Here is a 25,580-nt window from a genome sequence, read left to right on the forward strand (position 1 = left end):
GGACGAAAAAGGCGGGCGACTCATACTAATTAGGCATATTTATGTGTGTAATGAGAATTGACCGAAGATTTAGGACGATCGTCAGGAGGCAGATAGTTCAAGCGCTGATTGTATTTCATAAGCTAAGACAAGCAGCTGATCCAAACTATGTTCCAACCCTGTTTAGCGAGGTTTAAATGGTCACCACCTTTTACGATTCATTCAAAAGATTTAGTCTTATGTGAGAGGCTCTTTTGACGTAAACATTTGTTTAATATTCAAATTTCATCACTCGGTCATGAACCAATTATAAATATAACATTTTTTCAATCAAAGGTTATCCATGTTATTTTTTGGTATACCACATGTGTAAGGCTGCGTCGCTGAAAATGATGGCAGTGAATATTGAAGCTCGTACTCTTCGCTCATGATAAACTCCGTTGTTAGCTTACTCCAATAAGAAAAATGGTATATTTTCTGGTGCCCTAGCCTCTAGTGTGAACACCGCGATGAAATATCTAGAAACGTACGAAAAAATGGTTCATTCTGGGTTGTCATCCAGGCCGTGTTCGGTTCAGTTAAGCCAGTGAGACGAAAATCTCCTTCTGACCCTATACTTTGTTAACATTCTCCGTATGAAATTCGGTAGTGCGGCCTGCAAGCGATCGGTTTTCCGCTAGTAATATTCCACTGGTATTCGAACGAACCGTGGTCTAAAGAAACGGCGTTGGTATGTATCGAAAATTTACAAAAACGATAAATTGCAAACTCACATAGCGCCATAGTTTGGATAACGTAGCCCTTAGCGGCGAAAGAACAGAACTACTTTTTGGAAAATCTTTTAGCGCGTATTCATTTAGCTTTTTTCATGGGGATTTATAGAAAATAATTACTCGAAGAGTTAGCTCTATTATATAAAAGCAACTTCGTTACGCTATTTCGGTTCTTCACAGTACACTTTATTTGATATCAAATGTGATGGACGGCCAGCTACGACAAAATCAAAGGTAGAATAGTGAAATTTGCTGTAGGTAAGCATTGAAGTCGCTCAGCACTGATCATTGTCAATAGAACGTATTGTTCACGCTGTATAGTTTCGAGTTCAGAATTGATTATTGTTATCCGTGCAGGTCAGACTTGCGCAATGGCCTAGAATCAACTCGTCAAATAATTCGAACTAAGTCCTAGTTGGGAATTCATGTTTACGAGTGGAGTTTGGATACGACGGAAGTCGTTCAAAATTATATTGTTTTGGGTTTCGTAAGTGTATCAGAGCACTGTTTTTAAGGCGGGCTTGTTCAAAATTTATTCAAACCCATATATAGGTATTTTGGCAACAATGGCGAACATTGTATAACAAAACACTGTCACGCACCTGTTATCATTTTTATTGTAATTTTTAGGAAATATCTCCTTAAGTGAGCTTAGTGGGCAATATTTCCAATGTGTAACTATATCCGTTACGTACTCACGATGACATGTGCGTTTGTTTGTTAATGCGCAGCCACGATGTACGTATGTTACGAGAATTAATTTTTGCAAAAGTAGAACTTTTTCACACAATAAGATTATTATAGTAATAATCAGTTAACTATGTTACCCATTTGTGTCATAGGGATTCTGCACTTTCTTCAGGTTAACGTCGCTCTTCTGTTCGTACCGCAGTCGTATCTGTTGTCGACTGTATCTTATAGTTTTAGAAAAGCAAATTGTAGTTGTAAAAATGTATTTTTTTGGGGACGTCCTAATCAATGAGTAAGAAATTAAATATCGATAGGTCTGTCTATGTTATCGCTACATTACAACATTCAGATAAGGGAGCGCACATTTCATGGAGGGAGTAAAGCAGAAAACATAGCACACGGTTAATTTGCGAAAACTTATATCGTCATATTGATCATTTGGCATAAGTTATTGTTATTTTTATTAATTGTTACTATACGAAGCTTTATTAAGCTCTATCTCTATCTCTACCGCATCTTAGCTTAAGACAATTACGACGTTGCGTCAGCGTTCTGGATTTCAAATGATGGTTTAGGTTGACGTTGGGAAGCGCAGATGGCCGATGGTTGCGCTTTGGTTTCTTAGCCTCTGTTCAACTTAACTTTTAGTTGAGGAATTGGTGGCCACACAGTATACAATCATCATTTCAGATTTCATCGTGTTTAGCTGACTCGTCCATTTGTCTCATATTGAATTCATGGAAGAAAAAGCACCTGGAAAGCTCGATAGTACGTCGGGGTTTGATACTCTTCGCTGGATTTGGGGATCGTCAATAGCGAACCCGCCTTCCCAGACAGCATGCAGGGATGACGATAGTCCAGGTTTTCTTGCAGATTCGCCCAAAGTGACTTAAATTTATTGCCAAAATGCTCTGATTGGCTAATCATCAGAACTTTGAAAAACTGCATTTAGCGCTTGTCAAGATCCCCGTTAACGCTGGTCGCAGAGTGATTTTTAAAAATATCTATGAATTTTTTAACTTGGTCGTTCAGTTCCGGCTGGTGCTCCGAAAAACAATGGTCATCCACGTTGTTTTTCTTGGATAATTTGTCAATAAACTTGCCTTGAATTGTGATCCACTGTCAGTGTTGCGTTAGTAGTTACGGATGGTGATACCAGGCGACGTAGATTGTCGACATAGCCGTATTCTAAGTAATGGCGAACATTTCGGCTCGCTTCAAATGTGTATCGGCGCTCCCAAGATAAGAAAGTCAGCAAAGACGCCCTGGAAAAGTAACCGGTTTTATCCACTCTTAAGGCCGAATTGTAACAGCTACTTTGTAGTAGCTTGACGGATTTTCGATTCACCAGAGGAGCATGCGGCGCAAGTGTACGGTATATTCACTATCGCAATCAAGCTAGATACACTTGCATAACGAGTCGCTTCATATTGGCAGCATTGGGATGAGCTTCATACGATCTGCCTTGTACTTGCCGGGGTCGACTTAATGCGCCCACATATGAGATATTCTTGGGTAATCGATAAGGATTCGCGAAAATGGAAGAATGTACGTAGGTTATTCGGCTATGCGCTGCGAAGGCACACCTTCACTTGTGATGGCTGAGGCTTTTAAGTGATATGCGTCGTGGGTTCATCATTTTTGAGGTCGCTTTTCAAGGTGTGTGACACCTATACCCTTCTCTTGGTACCTGTGGAACAAAATAACTCAGATATTATAATTGCTCGTAAGCTTAAGTAAAAGCCGACTTTAGAATTGCCTCGAGTCTAAGAAATGCTTATTGGCAAGCAAGTTGCTTGACGGCATGAGGATGTCACCTCATTTCTAGATATGTATGCTGTAGATGCGCTTTTATAACAAGTAACGCAACGCAACGCGTGCGCAACTGATCTACTTCGCAAGGAGCAGGCACACATATAAGGTTGTGACTTTTATCAAAGTCACAAGAGGGCTTTTATCATATCGCCGCCCGGCTTTATTCGAGATAGAGTCTCACCTTTTCATCAGTTTGTTCAATCATCTTTTTTTTGGCTGTCACCTGCTAAACTGACAAATTGTAAACAAATAGTATTTTGTTTATTTTTTCGTATTCGTCAAAAACACGACAGTAATTACAGTGTCGTCTGGGTACCCACCGTAGCAGAGAACTCCGCTGTTACGGTATTCGCCAACTGTTAGAAGTTCTTTGGGTCCATGTTATTATCGAAAAACGGATGAATCTATTGAGGGGAACTTTTAAGGGTAGTACTAGTTACATACCTTCGCTTCTGTATGCTTCTACCTGAAGGTACGCTTCTGTGAAATTTACTATAGAGGTTTAGTAGTCGACAGTCAGCTTCATGTAGATGTCCTCCAGGATAGACAGCAGATACATGATGTTCTCACTCGACATTGGTGCTGAAGTCAATAGAGGCTATCCAGTTTTCACTTTAGCAACGACGATTAAGACTGCATGATCTAAATGCGAATTGAGGATTGGAATTTTTTTGAGCAAGGCTTCTCGTATACTGCTCAAAACATCGTTTTTTTTTCTATTTTTTCGGACGACAGGAATGGCACAAAGCTTCGGTAGCTGAATGTTTCTTGGTTTGCGCACTGTATTTCGATTTAGGGACTTAGGGATTTAGGGATTTAGGGAGGTCTATATCATTAGAGGTTTGTCCTTTTAGCCCAGTTGATTCGTTCCCTTTGAGTTATGAGAGCGCGGTTTAACATATCAGTACCACTTCCAATCACCATTCTGTAGTAAAAGTACTTGATGATTCCAGCGTGCGAATCATTTGTCCTCATTCGTGCCATCAGTGAATTTGTAGTGCCTATGTAGCGGTTTTTTAGGCGTTTCTTAGTGAAGTTTTAGGAAGATCGCCAGGGCTTTGTTTAATAGCTCTAATTAGTTATAATTAGCTATAATTAGTTGTTGCGTGATTTCTGCATTTGTCTTCTCTTATTGTTGCAGAAAAGGATCCATTTGTAATGTAATGTAAATATGTTGTGGATGCTTTTGGCTAAAGTAAATTATTATGTACTATAATTTTTCTGCCGCAATTATCTGCCAGCGCTACGACGTCAAATTACGCATTGTATCAGTAAAGTCATTTGGCCGATTTCCCCCAGCAGCGATTATTCATAATAAGAGCGCCTATCGGTGGAACGGTTATTCTAGGTTCTAGGTGGCTATAAAACGCATTTGGCTTTTCCTATCAAGGCGGTACTATTACGGTTTTACCTGTTTCTTTCATCTGTTACCTATAAATTCGCAGTATGCAGATGCTTTTCGTAACGTAATCAATGGTGTTTAGTGAATAAAATCCAATGATGTGTACCGAATTCTGAAGTAAGGAAAGGACTAATATATATTAGCATATATATATCAATTGACTTTTGTAAATAACGGTTATTAATTGCAACCACTAAACATATTGGGCTTAAAAGTACCAACGAAGCTGCGTGTATATATATATATATGTATATATATGCAGTTTCGTTACGGAAATGTGAGTAGGTACTTTGCCTATCGAGCTCAAAGCATCGTATCGACGTTACTTTATATTATTGTACAAAATTTGATAGGGCATGTGTTTTTGGTAAGCACGGTTACACATATAATAGCACGGATACACATACGAGAAGGACGTATACAAATAAGTTCGCCAAACAAGATACCTTTTGACGTAATAAAGTGTTCCCGAATTGTGACCATAAACGGTTTATAATGTTACTCACGTTGTAAATACTGACCGGCCTTCATCTCCAGATTGATCCTTGCGACTATTCGAAAACGTGAACCTGACCGGTCGTCCAAATACGCCTATTATCTCCTCAGGGCTCTCCGCATCTCGACATGAAAGCTGCATAAAAATTGCTAACTGCTAGAGAAAATAGCTATAGCTTTAGGTTTTTACGGCTTCTTTAAGATTTATTTAAATTCAAAAGAAACGAAGTCGGACCATCAATATGACGCGAAATATCCTCCTCATATTAAAATGTAACCTACTTTTAGTTGAGAATAGAGGAAGACGCCCTTTTAGCAATGGTCTTTAGTATTTACTCAACGAAATGCATATGAATCATTATTTTCTGATAATTATTCACAAGGCTCATTCTTTACTACTTTCAAATGTGGTAAATAACCAGACTCAAACATTAGTCTATAACAGTCAGCATTATCTTCATAACAGTAAGCACATACTTGGACACTGATTTCATTGATTTGGACGTTTTAGACGTCTACATTTTCCCTACTAATGGCCATGGGCCTATCATCGTATTTAGGCTCAGTGCGGCAGGCCCTGTCTACACAAGCTGCAACTACACGTAACGTCCACGTTGTCATTGGGAATGAAGCCTGTGACCTCGACTCGGCGGTCAGCGCCGTGGTATGTTTTCTGATTTACCCTATTTGGATCTAACGTGCGAGCTATCATGCATGTCAATTGTAACTACAAGAACTTAGTGATCTCGGCTAGAGGAGGTAGAAGCTGACGAAGGATTTTATGTATATACCAAAATAAGGATGCCGTCCTAAAATACCGTTGCGAACAACACAAAAAAAACAAGGCCCACGGCCAATATTTGCGGAATATATTTGAATTATGTCAGAAAGGGGTATTCGTACACACTCTTCGTTCTAATTAGAAAAATTAATATAGTAGGTATTTCACATTCCAATTCTACATTAAACACATTATTTTAACGCTCTTGACTTTTCGTTACAAAGAAAAAAAAAAGTCAGAAAACTAATGATTTCCTTCTAGATTGCGTGAGTAAACACCGATTGTAACAGACGTCTGGTATGGAGATACTCATTGCTAGTCTTACTGGTTGTAAGACTTTCTTGTTAGTTCTAAATTAGCGCTTTACCTAATTACGTGGATAGTGATTAGGAAACAGGTCTGTACGAGTCTGAGTATGGGCTTAATAAGTTTACGTGAAATACGCTACATGCAGGTGGCTGGTTATATATTGGGATCGAAGACTGAACGTCTTGTAGTACCGATGCTAAACATTCCTCGATCAGACTACCCTCTCAAGACCGAGGTTCAATTCGTATTTAACAGGCTTAATATAACGGAAGATCTACTGAATTTCTTCGACGACCTTTGTCTTACTGACTTGCATAAGGCCAAAAAGCTCGAGGTGACCCTCGTGGACCACAACGTCGTTCCAAAGTGCCTTGAGACCATCAATGATGCTGTTGTACGGGTCATCGATCATCATAAGTGGGAAGCATCGTTTACCTCACCGATAGACAAAAAGATCGAAATGGTAGGGTCGTGCGCTACCCTGGTTGGAGAAAAGCTTCTAGCAGATCATCGCGAGCTCGCTGATGAGACAATAACAAAACTGTTGCTATCTACGATCATCGTTGACACAGTGAACTTCAGCAAATCAGCCAACAAGGCAACGCCAAAAGACGAAAAAGTATTCAAAGAGTTGTTATCGTTTGCTCCAAATATAGACTGGGATTCGGAGTTTGTCCAGATTAAAGAGGCGAAATCATCCGTTTCTTGGATGGCTGTTCGCGACCTTCTTAGAAAGGACCTCAAAGTAATTTCAGAGAACGAATTGACAATTACTGTGTCGACTGTGCCGGTGTCGTTGAAGAGTCTTTTAGCGATGTCCAACTTTCGAGCTGATCTAGAGTTTTTCCGGCAACAGCAAAAGGCCAATGCGGTTATTGTAATGACGACAACTACAAAAATGCAGGATAGCGAGCAGGACTGCATGCAACGAGAAATGTTAATTCATGCGAAAATTGATCCTTTACGTGAGGCGTTGGTCGATTACCTGAAGCGCTTCGACCAGCCGCTTCTTGACTTAGAAGAAATAACTTCTTGTTCGACCATCTACAGTCAGCACCCAGCAAGTAGCGTTTTCATACAGAAAAACGTCGGAGCCTCTAGAAAAGTTGTCCTGCCTGCAGTCCGCTTATTCGCAGCGTCGTACAAAATATCGTCTGAACAGGATTCCGCTTAAGGACACTGCCTATATACGTTCATATACAAATTTTATAGTAGGCGCAATAAATGAAATACGCTAAGACTCTACTAGCTTCTTCCTTTCTATATTCTAAGCAGGATATGTAGAAGTTCAGAATGCGGATAGGATATGAATCAGTGCGCATTTAGCGGCTTTGGCCCGGTCCTAGTATGCACAGACGATTGTCTGCTTTGACATGGGTTTTCAACGTGACATCGATAAAGCTGGTAACTTGATTAGCCCGTTAACTCACTGATGGCTTACCGTCTGCTGAAAGTAGAGGAACTTCTCTTTCGGCTCGATGCCACATAAAAGCCAATATCTTGTTGTGCTCGAGACTATAACTCTCAGAATAGAGTGTGCGATCATTTGTAATTTGCCCTATAGTGGGCACTGCAAATTAGATAAGACTCTTCTAAATATGCGTCCTAATATATATCTAAATATTTTTTGATGTATTACTTTTAACACCATTAACCAAGAGATCTCATTGATTCAAGCTTTTCGATTTGGAGGATTATTTTGTAATCGCTAGCTTATGTCTCCCATAGAACTCGGGTTACGCGGCTGGTGAACAAGCGCCCTAGCTCCTCAGATAGTGCTTTTCGAAGTTTAATTAGAATTGGCCTAAAATCTATTATTCCTTTATCACTGGTAAAACGAAACGTTATATGTACCTCTGCTTCATTTGAACATAAAATAATGAATATATACATCTTTTATACAAATTTGTGGGTATTAGTCGCTATAGATTTTGGTTAAATAACTGTGCTTTTGGCCAAAACCTTATTTAAAGGTCTATTGGTGGATCATATTAATGGGGCACAGGCTCGTTCAAACTTGAGTAGTATTCCTTCGCGGCCTCCATGCCCTATATGTCCTTTTATTTTTACGGCATATTTTTATAGGCATATTTTTACGGTAACAAATAGTCATGATTGACCTGGTTATATCAGTGTTCTGGCACATGTATAGTAGGTCCTAACTACAAAGTCGACTTCTATCTACGTACCTATAGCTAGGACGGTCGGAAAAATACACTTCTACATTGGATCAATTTGCTCATAATTTATCATTTCCTCAGCAGTCGACAAAAAGTATAAGTCCTTGACCAAACTTCAACAATTAATATCTTGGGAAACGGCTTCAACTCACTTAGCCTGATACAATTCAGGATGTCATAGAATAATAATCACAGACTGCACTGACTAGCCTTACCTTTGTCACTTACTGTATTTAAAAAATATTTGGCCTATTCTACTTAAACTATGAGAAACTATGTGCTGTAGAGTATTCAATATATTAAGTAAAATAACATATTAATACCGTTACTTCAGTGTTAAAAATTGTATATAGGTTTCAATTATGATATATGGGCCGATCAGTGATACGGTTGGTCTTATAGAATCTCGTAGTGGTTTTGCCCGTGACGTTGGCTGTCCCAGTTATTTGACCTATTTTGCTACTTTGTTCCGATGCTGTATTGGTTACCTAACAAAGCTGTCCAACTTTATGCCTTGTATTAATTTATATGACTCCCTAGTTTTAAACAAACCTGATTTGATAGATGGAAATCTCTTCCTTGATCCAATATCACATTGTTTTCATATCACGTAAGTTACTGAGTTCATCTAAGGCTGCCATATCGAATACGAATGTTTCAGTGTATCTTTAGAACAGTGCAGCTAACTAACGTATTATAAGTAAAACAGGTTAAGTTCAATGATAAACACTCTTCTTATTCAATGAGACGTGGCAGGAGAAGCAGGTATAATCTATTTCCTGATCGGCTACGGGTGACGTTCGCAATGCTATGCTGATATATTTATGTTTGGAGATCTTCCTTTTGCCTTGCGAAAAAAACTGCTCGCGTCGTTTTTTCATTATTTAGCTTCGAGCCCAACTAACATGTATGCACACTTTGAAAATGGGAAATGTCTTCAAAACACTTCACTTGGAAAATGGGAAAAACTTACATTCCGCTAATGGTCACCACCCGTATGTACAGTAGTAACGTGGAGAAAATAAAACTAACGGTAACTTCTTTTGTACTGGTATGAACGTATGTGTTTTTGTATGTGACGCGATGCTATAGTTATGCATTAAGGCCACGCTTTTAGCAAATGGCAAAACAAAGCAGAATATTCAATCGGACACCTTTATTATCACAAAAAGCAAATAAGGGATCAGCAGTAACACAAGATGCCGCCTGGAAATTTATTGTGTTGATTTGCTACCGTACTGCATTTTAGTTTTCAGCTGGAACACAAAGTCCACGAAAACAGATTGGTTGTGTCATCTTCTAAAAGTCTGTCTGATTTTTTGGGGATGGTTGAGCAGGATTTTACTTTTCTATCTTTTACCTGAAATTCAATTGCCCGAGAAACAGCATCATCAAGGTAAGAGTCGAAGGGCAGCCTTGAAAAGCCACTATTGATAATGATGGAGTAAGAAAAATGTGGTAGAAAACCAGGCTAGAAATTCAAGGTTGAGAAAAAAATAAGAGGATTATCGACGGTTTCAACTGTTGGTAATGAAACCCATTGCGCTGTTTGCCGAATAAAACTTAGCTAGTACACTCAACGAAGCGATCAGCGTAGACGTCACCATATTTCCTATATATATATATATATATATATATATATATAGGAAATAAAGATTGGAGAGATTCTGCTTCGCTATTATTTTGTACTGCGTTGACCTAAATAAATGAATGTTGTGCAAAAAAGCTCTATTAGGTTGAGAACCTGAGAGGCGCCTCCAAAGTCACTTCTAAAAATCGTTGCGGTAGGGTTATTATTATCATAAAAGCTGTAATTAGCACAAGGTCTTGTTTGTTATGGCAATACATTTTCATTCGCTTCATTTTAATTGATAATATAGCAAGTTCATTAATTTCACAGGACAGTTCAAACGAATATAAAATGTATGTTTATACGTAAATATATTTATATATAAACACTCCGCTACTGGTGAGAGAACGATTTGCCAATTTTTACCATCTTTCCTCGACGGCCTTTAGGTATAGCACTGTTGATCATAAAATGTATGTTGACAAGGATCTGGGTATCCAGTATACCAGATACCTCTGAGCATCCGCATCAGACTCGACAATAATGATATGAAGCTTGCTTGGCAATCAGATTACATTGATGTTATTACATGTAAATCGTATGTGAAGAAAGCGTGTGTTTTGCTTTTATCGAGGCCGCAGCAAAAAAAACGTATGGGATGTCTCAAAAAATCTACACATAATATAACTGACATTTGGTTTCTATAAGCATGTAATTTACATTTAAATTGCAATAAAAAGGAAAAAATGTGGTACTTTTTCTCCTGTCGCAGCTGTTCAAAATTATTACCGTTTTGGTCAATAGACCGCTGATAATGGTGGACTATAGATTCAAAAACCTGTATTATTGGTATTATAGCGCGCTCTGGGTCAATGTGGCTTTTAAATCTTCCAGTGTCGTCGATTATCTAGCCTAGACTGGTCTAAAAAACAATTAAGCTAATCTATAGGACGCCTTTGTTTAACCCATCAGTTTAAAAGATTCTCATGAGGCCATGCTGTTAAACTGCAATAATAGTATGCAGGTGCTTTACCCTATTGATAGTGAAATTTGCCATTTTCACCAAAGCCCTCCCGAATGCATAGCAAAACCATTCCTGCAGTAGGTAAGTGGTGCCACTCACTAAATTATTAAAAACAATAAAAACAGTGTACACACTTTTGTGGCCCAGCCTGTATCATAATGGAACGCGATAATGATAGTGGACGTGAACCGTTTCTGGGAAAAGCGTCCTTTTAACATTATGACACAACGTAAGAAAATAGCAGTGAGCTATGGAATACATTTTTATTTCTTCATGGTACACAGGTGCACACACGCAGATAAGCACAACCGTTATAGTGTAATCGGCATCGAGGCCGGTTCCCGTCACATCTCAGATAAAAAGCAAAAAAAAACCCTTCCTAGCTAAAAATAAATACTTTCTAATTGCGCTTGTAGGAGTTACATTCGTTTTGTCTAGATTTTTAGATCACACGAAAAGAATGAACAGAGTTTGCCCTCTGTTTACTTCATAGCTTGTCGCTTTGCCTTCTACCATTGTGTCAAAATTCTTTCCTGTTGGTCACTTCTTCTCGTTTATATTTGTTTTTCGTTGGGATGATGACAAGACCACAGCTTCTGAGGCTATGGATCCAGCGAGGCATATAAAGCATGAACGTCGACAGGAGCAGGATAATGAAGTAAATTATTTAAGATACTGAATTTAGTCAAGCCTAGTTACGTGAGTTCTGGAGATTAACCAATTCAAATAGGCTGTTGACTACCTAGGCATAGACCTTGCTGACTTGCGATAAGTATGCACTTATCTATATTTGTTCTATTGCGGAACCTGCATTAATTTTTGTAAGAAAAATGCCTATAAATTATTTTTTACCAAAAGATAAAGGGTAACTAACTATATGATCAAGTATCTACTGACAATAATAGAGTGGGCCGAGATGGAGCCCTATTAGTGCCCCAGTCTGGGTGCTCGCATTCATTTCCTTCACATAGGTGGTCTGGGGGATGGCTCTCACACTGTCGTACCTTTGCCACTGCGCATTGGAGGCTCACGATTAGACCCTTACCTTCGAAATCGTTCCGTTGCACTACGTAAAATATGATTATATGTTCCTCTATTTTTCACTATAGACCCCTGTAGGCTACTGAAGCAGTCGCTTTTTCCAGCTTTTGTTTCTACTCTTAAGCTGTACCGTAGGTACTAATATGGCCAGTATCATAGCAATGAGCCTTGTCGACAACTGGCTTGAACGTCAACGTCAGCGCCGTCGTTATAGTCTTCTGAAACGGGGCGGTTATTGCTGATGATTATCCGCCTCGAAGGCAGACAAACTAAGGGATCTTTTTATCGTCCTATACTTATCAACGGTTATCGTAATTTTTGGTCAATTAATTTGGCAAATTTCAAGTTCGTAACTAAGAAAATATCGTAAATGGTTACTATGGAGATGTCCATTGCAACTGAACTGAACGCTATGCGATCTGTGCAACGGCTAATCGATGTTCGAAATCGCCAGAAACTCCATCTAATTTCGCTATATTTGTAAAAAATTGTTGCTATAGAGACACATGCTTGGAACGCTTTGCGACAGATCTGCCGGTTGTTCCAGCTTACCCACTCAACTCTATAATATTATAGTTCATTATACTCGTAGAAAATAATTGCTGAGTTAATGTAGCGGGCTAATATTATATTGCAGCCGATCATACTGCTGCAATGGTGGCTCGGTAGTTTCCAAAAGAGCATCAGCTTTTTTTGGAGATTGATCATCAGCTGAATGTAGCACTGAAGTCCATGAAGTCGACAGACAGCAAATGTCAAACCTGCCGACTATGAGAGATTTGCGCTGGGCATTTCATATTAGATTCTGCGGCGTATCTGTTTTCGGGTTTTAGGTAGCACAAAATGAATTGAATGCAAGTGAATCATAAATCAGTGATACTGATGTTTTTCATATCGGTGACACTTTTTTTTTCCTAATTTAACTTACATTGTCATTTGATTTATGCACCGCTTCGTAGAGTATCAACAGTATTCGGTTTTGGGAAGTTTGTTTTTATTTTCCCTATAAAGTTCTCCGTCCACTGATAAAAACTAATATCAGCTCAACTGGCAGTCGAAATCGGACATTCACTAAGCAAATGTAGCCATAAATACCAATCTATCAGATAAAAAATAATTGCAGTGATCGAGTTTATAGGGTCAGTGGCACAGAAAGCCGACGAGCCCCGGCGACATCCATGTACACCGACGCGTGCGACAACCTGTGACGTGTACGCGCGTGCTACACGTCCCTGTCAGACAAATAATAGTATTCCTCATCAAGGTCTTTACTACAGGTACTAAATTTAATGCTTGATCAAGTACCTTCAAGTCATAGAAATCTACGTACACAAGCTACAAACAATATTAGAATACGTAGTCTACATATTCGAGGATAGTGCCTATATGAATGATATATACGTGTCATATTAGATGATATAACGTAATGATATTAAGCGGGGTCGAAATACGTCATAACTGTTCTGTCAAACGATTTTCAAATAGAGTCTAGTACGTAGATTTTATCACAGATGCAATTGGCCGGAACCGGTTGAGTTGGGTGTGGCAAAAATCTTACTCGTTGACGTTAGAACGACCGTATAATGAAACAACTGTAGCAAGATAATAATAACGAGTTTGTCAAAACAAAAAGAGAGCGTATAACTGCGCAAGGCAAAAGCGGTTGTTGATTTTACAGGTTTGCAGATAGGACCGCCGTAACTGTAGCCTTAGTGCGCATCTAGGTCGTTGCCAAAAAAACGTTTGTTACTTGAGTAGGTTGTAAGTCGTGTTTTTCAACATAAATGATCAGAATATCGACGTCTTTGTTGGACAACCGAAGTCGTGTAATCCGTTCTGCTATAGCAGAAGACTACACAACAATAATACGCAGGTGAGTAAACAGTTTGGTTGGATCTTGAAGGCGGTCATTAATTTCCATGTGTTATTTTTCAAATTTACGTCCTCAAAAATCAACACATTGAGTGAAGGTGTATATATGCGTATATAAAAATAAGAGGAACCAAATTGTCTGTTCGGTCGAGCCAGCAGACATTTTTAATGAATGACTGTACAGGCCACTTAGACGACAAACGATTGTTGCACGGTTGTTCTAAGATGGTCTTGGCCTGCACAACTACATTGTGAAATACGGGTGCTTAGATGCGGAACAGTACCATGATATATATAAAGTACTAATCCTTAAGACAGCACTTATTTTCAATTCATAGCATTTTATTAGAGAATTTTTACGTTAGGTTAGGCAACGCAATCTTCCACAGTAGGGCCCACCGCTTCCTCTACTGAGTTTATCTAACTGTTGTATAGGTACTGTAAAACTAAGCCAATTTGTTTGTGTTATTTCTTACAAGTTCGTTTCAAGTCTTCTTTTTTAAGCCGTTTAACACTGTTCTAAAGAAAACGATTTCGGAGCATTTCCTCTTTCTTTTTAAACATACGACTTATTGGCCAAACGGATAGTCGAAGCTAAAGAGCGACCCCTGAATGAATAATCGCTCTTGTCATGAAGCTCGCTCTTAATGCTCTTCAAAGTATTACATACATCTTATAATTGATTGTTGGTACGTCGTCTGTACGCCACACCGAAAAACGTATTCGGAATGTTTACTACCGTTCGGAGATTTTTCTATTTCCATTTTTAGAACTCTGGATGAACATTGTCGATGAGCAATAAGAGATTACTTTGTGAGATCAATTTATGCTTGTAAAAGCATCATGCAAAGGGTCTTGAGATTCATGATTATTGTTTGTAAACTGTACGTTCATGTAAACGGGATATTGTATCGGTTAAGACGATACGTCCTGTAAAGCGTAGCTCTTTTCAAAGGTCGTATTTTTTTTTGAGCGTTTTCGCGTGTACATCGATCTGTACGGGTATGATTAACTGCCTTGATGGAATTTGCAATTTTAAAAAAATAATTAGATAATCTCCACATAATCGTCTCTTAGTATAAAATAACAAGCTTGAAACAATTTTAGTCTCTATCTGTCGTTATGGAAGATATTTTATCGGAAGAAGTTTCAAGCATTTTTAGAAACTTCTGTAGTTTGAGGTAGTTAACAAGCTTAAGAAATAGTATTCATTGCACCGTGGAGTAACATGCTTAACGAAGCACTACAAAACGCGAGTACCTAGTTTGAAAACGAAGCCATATTTAATCCAGATGAAAGCTCTATCAGAAAAGCGCAAGGAATCGTTGATTACGTGCTCATTAGAAAAATTTTGAAATTTGGTAAAATTTTGTCTTGTATCGTACAATAATTTCTAATAATAATCACAAAAATCACTAGTACGAGAGCCGTACATTTTCTGACGGTAACTAGTCAAACGTTAACGCACCAGGGTATAATTGTTGCCTAAGGTATCCTCTACTTAACCTGTGCCCCTGAGACACAAGGAAAGGACGTTGCGAAGCGGTCAGCCAATACAATAACTAAAGTTTCGTGTAGATTTCCACATTTTATTCGCTATAGGAAACATTGTCAATGGGAAAATTAAAGCTCAAGCTAGTGCAAGCGGGCCGCGTACGGAATTTCTCACGCTTACAGGGCTAGATTCAACTCGTATCGTTGCTCAAAGCACAGCATATCAACGCAAATAGAACAAAGTTCGGACAGCTTACTTAAGCCTGAACGTCAGCGTCTGATCGTGCAACTTCTCCTAATTAGCTGTGCATGTATGTATTCGTTCTCGCAACTGTCACTGTTGTCTCTCTCTCTCTCTGCCTTTTTTGCTTTTTCTGTCACAGGTCTAATGGATCTCTCTGAGGCATTGTAATTTAGCCACCTAACGTGGCGGTTGCTGGCGTCATAAAATCTAAAGCTTTACATTCGATTCGTGAAAATTTACTTTGTCATTGACTCTAGCGAATCTCTCGATGAACTGCAATAGGGAAATGAAGGTAATACAATTTGGTCGTCAAGGGCGGGAAAAGTGTAAGTCAAGAGTTTTTTTTTACCTGACGAGGTTCGTGCATCCAGCACAGCAGTGCACTGGTGATAGGTCCTACACATTTACTCCATCTGCGTTCATTCCACCCACTCGAAGATCTGCATTAGAGAATGAGTGGCGGATCGCCGCTGTTTTTTTTCGACTCAAGACTTCAATGTTTGCACAGCTACAACAGTAGCAATAATCCAAACTCAAAATGGCGAATGATTTTTTTCACTCTATTGTGAAAGAATATTACATTATAAAGCAATACACTGTTGTAGTGATGTAGCCAGTCCCCCTAAGAAGGCCTATAGTCGGCCATCCACAAAAACAGCGGGTGGATTGGATGCGGTTACAGTAAATAACATCAATCTAACTGTATACACAGTGTTGCCCTTGCTGGGTCTCTATATAATTTATCCGCCAAAAAGGTGCCTGTTCAACCTCTTTGGATTACTGAGCGCTACTTCCTTGCCAACAGACCGAGAATAACTGTCGAATGAGTATAGGCAAATATGAGACACGTACATTCTTTGGCGAAACGTAGTACATGAATTACACTGTTGATCGATGGCAGAGGCCACGTCATAAGTATCCCCCAGACCGCTCTGTCCATGTTGCCTATCATCTATATTTAGTGCTAGGGCGTACTTATATCGGATATAGGCAACTTCGTGGTTTCAGAAAACCTACTTGGCGTGTCAGCAGTCCTCGACGGACATGCGTGTCCATTATTTATTATCTTCATTGTCGTCGTAGGTTCAATTTGGTATCTAATTTAAGGCGCGTAAGTCTACAACTATAGCACAAAAAAATAGTTCGCTTTTTGCCTCCGATGCTTTCGGCTGAAATAATAGCCATCAATCACTGCAACGCTGTTTGTCATTAAACCCTTGTCCAGGTTAGCGGCAGGCATAAAGACCCACTGTAGAACGATAAACCGAAGATCAACGTTGGATGAAAGCAAAAGCGTCTCTAGATCAGTGTGAGCCTTCTTCCGCAAGGTCCGCTGCATGATCATTGTTTGCTCAGTTCTTCCTTCGATTTAGCTCTGTTAGCAAATTAAGTTTAGGTGTTACAGCGTCCGCAATAGAATACACGCTGGGTCTTAGGTAGAACCAAAGCAAACGATTAAACGTTGTGTAAACGGAGTAGATTCTAGTGTCGAACTTGAATAGGGCAGCTTCTAGCTATTGATCGTAAGCTTCATTCGTAGCAGTATACGTGGTAAATATAAAGGGTTGCGCTAAAACTAAAATTCTACGTAACGCTTTTCATAACATACGAAGCATGTGTCTAGCCTATTATGTATATTCAGGAAATTTTCATTTAGGTTTTAACCGTGAGGGGTCGGTGAAGCCGTTGACAAACCGCTTATACCCGTACATCGTGGGTTTCTATCATATGCCCATTGTGTAGATTTGGTAAGGGTACAAAATATTTGCGGTAACGTGAATCCCAAGTACTTAACTTCTTTTCCATTGTAGAAAACCTACACTGTAGAGAGACTATCTAAGTACTTCTACCTTGCTACCGCAGTAGACCAAAGAGATAAAGATAATTAATGGTATCTGTGTGCTGGAAACATTCATGCGCCTGCTAAATAGTCTTATCACTAATTACTAATCTATTTCATCTCTCTATGGACGTCATCTTACAATCCAGTTACTCAGTTATTACTGTATTCGTAGTAGACATTAGCAACAAAATAGGGCTGTTCACTTGAATCGTATTCATCTTGAATCGTATTGAACGGTTGCCATCGTTCGAAATTCGAAGGGAAAATGCGCTGCGAAATTGGTCAAGTACGTTAGATTCGACCAGAAAAGGTTTGCGCCTTAAGATGTTGGCCGCTGGGCCACCTGACAGGGCGGTTTTCGATATTGACGTTTAATTTTTCTCTCCGTTTTTATGGAATTGCCCTTTGTTGGAGAAACTAGAAACGAATGTCAAAGATAGTTTCCTTCGGTGTATGGCACCATCATGTAGCATTATTCCCGCTTGTACGCAATCATAACGTCACTATCGTGCTATCTTAACAGCTACGTATCTTAGGTACCCTTTCCTGTTATCTCAGCAATCATTCTACGGACTAATCTTAATTAAGAACGTGATGCTTATAGCAGAACTATCAACATTTCCTTCGGTTACAGATTCCATGGTTATTGCAAGCTTGATAAAGAAATACGTTGCACCGTTCATAGCGGGATACTAAATAATCTCGTAGGACTCGATCGCCTATATTTAGGCCTTTTTCTATAGCTCGTCATTCCTTTTTTCTTCCGGAGTTCATGTTAACTTCAGCCTGCGTGTCTCCGCTATTCACTGCAGGCCACCTTAAGTTTGTGTCTACTCTGAGAAAAAGACAACGTCCATAAAGGATAAGCAACTGGGTCCATTGATCTTCGGTGTTGTACACGATTAGGAAGTTAGCGCTGACAAAAATGAGATGATCGCTACTGGGATAACGTTTGCAGTAACTGCAATACTTGAACTAATTGTTGTTTTCTACTATTAGGCTAGTAAGATAAGTAACAACTGAAAATTGGAATACGAGCATACTAATGTTTTTGCTTTGTGTACGTTATTATAGAATGTGATCGAATATCGCCGTAATGCGCATGCGGGCATCTCAGAGTGCTCAAGGTTTGTTTCTTACGTGCCCCATGAGGACAACGAGCAACATCAAATCTTTTTAGCGCCAGCTTCGTTATCGTCGTCACAACTGTACCTGAGGTGTTTGCAACAGACTCCCTTTCTTGTAGGTACGTGAAGTATGACTGCTTATAAACATGGTCTTCTATACAAAGTTTATGATGGCAAAAAAAAACATTTCATCAAACCACCGAGCCCATGCATGTATTTACGATTTAAAAAACAGCTTACGCTACTTCAGGCATGTAAATGCCTAAACTATGGTTTGAGATTTCTACTAAGAAAGGAAAGAGATCTGGAAATGTTACTTTTTGCAAAAAAAAATGCAGGTGGAACTAAACGCGAGGCTCGAACCTACACAAATGTTTTACTTCGCCCGTAATGAAGCCTTAGATGAAAGCATCGACAAACATGTTTTATTAGCTCAGAGCCTTCCCCCGAATTAGACAGGTTGCTTGTGATAGGTAAATTAAAGTGAAAAGGCTTTGTTGACCTAAAGTGTTTTCCCATGTTTCCTTAAAGACTATCGCCATTTCTAATTTCGCGCTGGCTTGGCATCAAGTAAAACTTTATAAAAGCACAGAAAGATGCATCACAGTCCACCTCTAACTTAAGCAAAAAGGATGTGACTCGCCCCATTTATTCCCCACCCCTTGATTACTTCACTATCCCCTTATCAACGTACCTGATGGGACGGATCTGATCTGCGAAACTCCTGCCCATACCTGCAATAGACTCGAACCCCAAGCGGCCGAAGTGCTTATTAAAAACTCTGGTTTTGCGATAGTCGCACGTCGCACAATAGTGTGCATGTAAAGATTTTTTAATAAAATATAGCCGCTGGCCTGAAGTAACTTGTTTTTAAATGACTGCGAACAGAACAAGTTATAATTCTTCAGTTTAAGATCTACGATGATTAAATAAACGACGCTGGTATATCACGGGTATACCCTAGACAATCTCCGTCATTCTAAATTAATCTTGAAACGTATGTAGTGAAAACGTTGCTGAGTACCTGACAGCAACTACAGCCTTCTATTGATAGCTCAAAACGTTTATCACACATAGTCTTCTTGAAACAAATTTAGCCACTGCCAGCATTGCTAGAAGAAAACGATGAGGCGTTTCTCATAATTTAGGCGCTTGCCCGTGCAAGGCTTTAACATATGTTGTATAGGGTTCCACATTGAGAGCGATATCGTTTGCGATGACTCTTTAGATCGATCATTTAAATGGCATTATTGAAAATAAGCTTGTTGTAAATTCGACTCTAGAGGACTCCTTTGCTTGACGGTATCTATTAGAGCATCAGGTCTCTCAACACAGACGAGTACGCGTTCTTTTGCTTTTTATTAGGAAACAAGGCTGGACTGACGCGGTTCTTGAGCAGCAACCTATTGTTCCGCACTCCAGATCCTTTGAAAAACGGATATAAAAGATTTTCACCTATATTCTGTCTTAGCTCCTGGCATTTGAAGACCATTCTGAGCTGGACCAATCTAACTCTGTGAACGATACCATTTGCATAGCGAAACGTTACTACTACTTTCCATTTTAAATTATTTTCCGTCATTTATTAGTCGTTTTTTTAATTGGTAAAGAACATTTTAAGCGTGATTTCTTATCTCTGTAGCGATATAGATTGTTAAGAAAACGCTGTTCTCATTGCACTTATGATAGTAGTCCTGGTTTAGTCCTAAAGAGGGTCAGTTTGTAAACACAAGAGGTGCAACCAAGTTTCATACAGTGCAAATACTCCCGTAAAGCGTTGAGAATGATTCTCGTAGCTATGCAAGGGCCTTTTTTTGGGGACACAGATTCCACTGCATAACGCCTATTAATTTAGTTAGCAGATCCGCAATGTTATAAGATCCAAATTACTTTTATAAAAATTCAGGAATACTTGCTGTTTTATTTCACACTCAAGCAATCATTCGTCTTATAATGCACCGGGCGTTACTCAACAGTATTTAGCTTGCGCTTCACTCAGCTTCTAAATGTAGGTTCATTGAATTACAATTCATTGCAGGATCCTGTTTATTTTATCAAAGCTAGCTCTGTTCGTCTACGACTGTATTCCCGCTGCAGTTTCTCTGCCATCCTATTTTAGAAGACCTATTCTATTGATCGGGTCGTTCTCGTTGTTAATCTCTTTTAGCAGTTCCATGACATAGCTTTCGCTTTGTTTTCCTTGCCATGAGGTTTAGTTACTCTAAGTTAAATATCCAATTTTTTTTATCTATCTTATAACAAATGTCTTATTTTTTTGCCAAATATTAAATTGCGAAATTGAATAAATACCGTGGAAACATTGAAACATCTCGTTTGTTATTTAGAGAAAACATGATATTCGATTTTATCCCCCGAGCATTTCATTTGGCCCTATTAGGTATTGCTTAAAGTCAGACGGATTTCCACTACCAGTTAATCATAAATTTGCAATTCCTGCTAAAATTACTGCCTAGAAAGGTGTTTTTCTGCACAGTCTATGGAGAAGCTTCCTTATATTTTTAATCGTAAAACCATGATCTCATATATGCCGTCCTTAGCGTTGCTTTTCCACGACAAATCAAGCCAAACCTACATGTCTGCTAGATACATAGGGGGACGCTAGTTATGGCAAAGGTGATTCATCGAACAGCGACACCAGTCTAGTTAGCTTCAGTGTCTATTTTTTACTCAGATATGCCCTTAAATAAGGTACATGGTACCTTGTTGTTTAATAGCCGAAAGAATACGGACATCTTAATTGATAGCCGCCATACTGTTTTCTTGCATAACAACGACGAATTAAATGTTCCTCTATAAAAATTTACATATTCAACAATGCCTTTTAGCTGGCTACACGATTTGCTGAAAATCAACTATCTACTGCGACTTTTACCTATCAGGTTCAATCGTAAAGAACGACACACCCGCAGCAGAGTCAACTGTAACTTTATTTTGCACGTGCATAAATAACTTAGCAGTTACCCACATTTAATCGATTTACACCACACACATTCATATTTAGTACGCCAATATATAATTTGACAATTATACTTGTCCCTGGTAGCGAACAACTCAACCAAGAGGTGGCATAAAGCTAACAATGACATTATTTTGAAATAGAAAAAAAATATAATCAATCCTCTTTAAAGCACTTTCAGTTTGCGCATAGCATGAGTTTGATTCAGTCGAAACAGGATAAGCTCCGTCCCCGTGTCCATTTTCGAGTCCAGGCCTGACGAAAACGTTTAAGCCTACAAGGTAAAATTACCTAGTGGCCATATCCGTGACGGCAGACAATAGTTGAAAACAAACAGCCAGAATCGTTGAAAAATTCTACATTACAGAATACCGCCATTCATGTTTGTTTATTCTTCATAAACAACTTGTGTCTCTGTTGCTCGATATGATCGTCGTTTGCCTGAAGCCCGTTTACTTCAACTATAGTTTCATTTATCTCCGCATTTATCATGCCTAATACCGTCGAGGATAAAATGTTTAGTTTCAGATAGACATTCGACAAGTCCGCACTGCATGAAAGTCGATCTGAATGAATGTTTACAACGAAATAACGGCTTCCGAGTTCTTCGTTCAGTACTTTGGCATAAGCAACAGATTTCTTAGTATAGAACATCCTACGCGGAACCCTAGTCAGATGCTTGAACGAGAAGATTAATTCAGTTGGGATGGCCGCACGCCGATATTCAGGCAAGGTCAGCTGATGGAGCACCGACTTCACCCATTTGGGTATCACAACGCGACGATCTACGAACGGCTATTGTCTCACATCATAAACTAGAATATATCAATTGAATCGCTGAATGGACAGTACGACTCAGCTATGTAACCATTATAGAAGTGTTCGAGTCATAATTCAGATGATGTCAGTAATTTTTCTATGCAAATTTCAAATTATCAAGGAGGTTCTCATAATGCAGATTATGAAGAACTCAATCTCTATCGTCTATAATACTTCAATTGACAGTTGTCTCTCATTCGAAGATAAACCAAGTAATTTGTATGGTGTAAACTATCATGCATGCGTGTCACTGTGCAGGAGTCTAGCACAGACATTTTTTTACCAGACGCATGAAGCTTTACTCTGTTCGGCAAACCCTCAAATGGGGTTCCAAATGAGATTATACAGCGACTCAACCCTGTTATCTAAACAGGTTCAGTGGCTACACGTTTTTGAAAAGAAAATAGAAAACGAAATGAAAAATATCTAGTACACTTTTAGTGGGTGAGCTTTCCATATTTCTGTCTTTCATTGATATTACTTTGATGACTGCTATATAGGCGCAATTGAAAAATGGTATAAGGGCAGGGATAAGTGTTGTTACATTTGACTTAGTAATTGATTTAGTAGCATCGTAACGTAGAAATATCGCAAAATTATGTTGCAGGACTTTATCCAAACCTGAAGCTTGAGAGGTTTTCGACTAATGCCAAACTGTTTCAGTTCTGCGACGGCCAACTGCTTGCCACAGACTACGACTGCCTTTTGTCGCACGGAAACCTACAAACGGTCCTCTTGCTGATATATAACATCGACACGTTCTACAAAGGCTATGTATAATTAGCATTTACATTATGGAACCTTGGCCACCGATCGCCAAACGATCATGAGAGCGATCACTGCTGTTATTTCTATTGTAGTTCTTATTCCCATCGTAGTTACCATCCGCAGGCAATTTCAGATCAATATACAACTTGTTATTTTTTTGCGCACGCATCGTTTCATCAACTTGAGCTGTATAGAAGCACAAAATGCTCGAAGTGTGCAAAGTTAAACAATAAAACTCTCCATAACTCTAATTGCTTTAGAAAAAAAAGTGTAGTCAATCGTCTTTTCAAAAACGGTAGCGAAATATTCGCACCGAGCATTCACAGAAGGTGTTGTCAAGGGCCGCTGGTCGGACGGTTTTCAATAGATAGCAATTTAGACACCTAATTGGTAGGCAAGACGATACTCTTAGAATTCTGACCTCTCTTGTCGCCTGATTTCGCCATACTTGCACTAAAGCACGGTAAACACTTCCTATGACTCAATTTTTTCTACTTGAAGCATGAACTTACCGACTCTGGCTAACTTCTCCCTAAGTACTATAGCCATTTTCGATGGCTGAAACGATTCAGAAATCTGCTTAACTTCAGTTGCGAACCAAAGCCTAGTCCTTGTAGCAGTGCCTCCTCATCAGTACCCTTCAATCTCACTGCGGTAGTAGTCGTTCGAATTGATTGAAAAAATACTACAATCCTCATACTGCCAACGAATGCGTATAGTACATTCATTCTTAAGTTTCAGCGAGAACGGCTTCGTTTCTCGTTGCTGCTATAAGTGACTTCAGTTATACTTTTCATCTGGTGTTCATACACGTGATGAAGCAAATTCGAAGGTCATAATAATTTACGTCAAAGGCTAATAATGGCTGACTTGGAGGGATACTTATTGAAATAAGGTAAAGCCTATTTGCTGCTTGACTGCATATGTGCCCTAACAGTAGACGAGATCCCTGCGCAGTTGGCATACAGTCACATTTGAAAGTTCTTCACTGATTATTTCAGGCGAGTCTTCATATAGACACTTCGTTTCTTTTTATCAGACTACTGTCCATAGATACGAGCATCTGAGCGTTATCGTTCCATATAAGCTTCACGAAAGCAGTATGCACAACACCTGTGAATAGCTATGCATCTACAGTGTACACTTAAGAATAAGGTTAAATTGGTGTGTTTTTTTCAGACCGGCATAGACCTCGGGTCGCTGGCTTGCTCGCGGGGCGAACCCGATCTGGACATCGACGTGGAGACTTCAGCCGTAAGTATGTGCAATTCCGGCATCACTTGGAGACGATTATTGCCAGCCGGTTGTGCATGGACATGGAGGCCGTGGACGTGCACTCCATGAACAATGCTTTGGAGATGCGGTAGAGGCCCTGGGTGTGCAACAACTGGATGGGCAAGTACAGCATCAGTGTATGAAGTCGTTGAAAGTTTTCGTGCAAACGGATTCGATGAATGATCATGCACGAAGAGATCTGATCTCTCGCAGCTGTTCTCCATAGACCTGAAACGTTAGGAGAATATTCTCCTGGAGTATTATGCTAGATGGTTGTTCTGGTACATACCCAAATAGACCGACCTTTACATAGACGCTACATAGCCTGAGTGTATAGCGGCGTGGTAGTATAAGAACTACCTTGAAGTGCTTCTTATCACTGAATCTTGGCTACGGCTGCGTGAAACCCTTCCAGGACAAAAAATACACACTTCAATGAAAAGTATTTTCTCTGAAATTTTTAAAATAACCTATTAAAAACTAAGAGGACTTAGGCAACTACGGTCCCCTTTCGTTTGTATATATTTAATGCCATTTTAATAAATATTAATTTATTTCATATGTGTGATAATATGGAGAGCGTAGATAATACTATCGGCATTATTTGGATTAAGTACAAATAAGAAGTTTTTTGTGAAAAGTTTTTTACAAATAAAAAGTGAGATTTACGGCTTCAGCTTTCTAGAACATACCGTACAATGCGAACAAACCCACTTGAATCTGCATCCAAATTTCTGCAGTGTGCATTTTTGTACATGGTTATATCGAAAATAGCATACAGCTGACGTATTGCCCTTGCCTATATTATAACTTACTTTTACTTCTAGTTCGATAGAACAGGACGAGAAAGATATGATTATAAAACTTCACTTATCAAAACGTCAATGCGTCTTGAACATGATTTGTGGAAGTGTGCAAACAATTATGTTTCGTTAAAAATCCTAGGATATGCTATTCGTACTAAAGCAATGCCCTAGTAGCCTATGGATTTATCAATAGTAATAGTAGGTTGTAATAAAAAGCTTTTTTTTTTTCCATATTAAACTGGCTACATTTTTTTTTGTTCGATCCAGTCGGCCTTGCTTTGTAGTGAACACTATAA

The 25,580-nt window shown here is 39.1% G+C and overlaps 2 protein-coding genes and 1 long non-coding RNA gene across 3 annotated transcripts in view; 2 read left to right on the forward strand and 1 right to left on the reverse strand.

Annotated features, from left to right (window-relative positions):
- The first annotated feature begins 29 nt into the window (after positions 1-29).
- Positions 30-23,223, forward strand: LOC147757109 (uncharacterized). Its single transcript, XR_015325111.1, has 3 exons — positions 30-709; positions 18,587-18,758; positions 23,099-23,223. It is a non-coding gene; the product is annotated as an uncharacterized LOC147757109 (long non-coding RNA).
- On the forward strand, positions 1,457-7,484 carry pn (exopolyphosphatase prune; the record flags this gene model as incomplete). The annotated part of the gene is made up of 3 exons (XM_086982609.1): positions 1,457-1,490; positions 5,715-5,818; positions 6,390-7,484. Coding segments are annotated over 3 exons (1,167 nt in total), but the record flags the coding sequence as incomplete, so codon positions are not given.
- Positions 23,215-25,580, reverse strand: part of LOC111247358 (secretin receptor-like) — a 95,963-nt gene continuing 93,597 nt past the window's right edge. Inside the window, exon 13 of the mRNA XM_086985539.1 lies at positions 23,215-24,706. Within this exon, the coding sequence (XP_086841665.1) occupies positions 24,379-24,706 (328 nt within the window). The 3' untranslated portion in view covers positions 23,215-24,378. The remainder of the gene's footprint in view (positions 24,707-25,580) is intronic.

This window comes from Varroa destructor, unplaced genomic scaffold (genome assembly GCF_002443255.2).
Source record: "Varroa destructor unplaced genomic scaffold, Vdes_3.0 BEIS01000003.1, whole genome shotgun sequence".
Lineage (NCBI taxonomy): Eukaryota > Metazoa > Arthropoda > Arachnida > Mesostigmata > Varroidae > Varroa > Varroa destructor.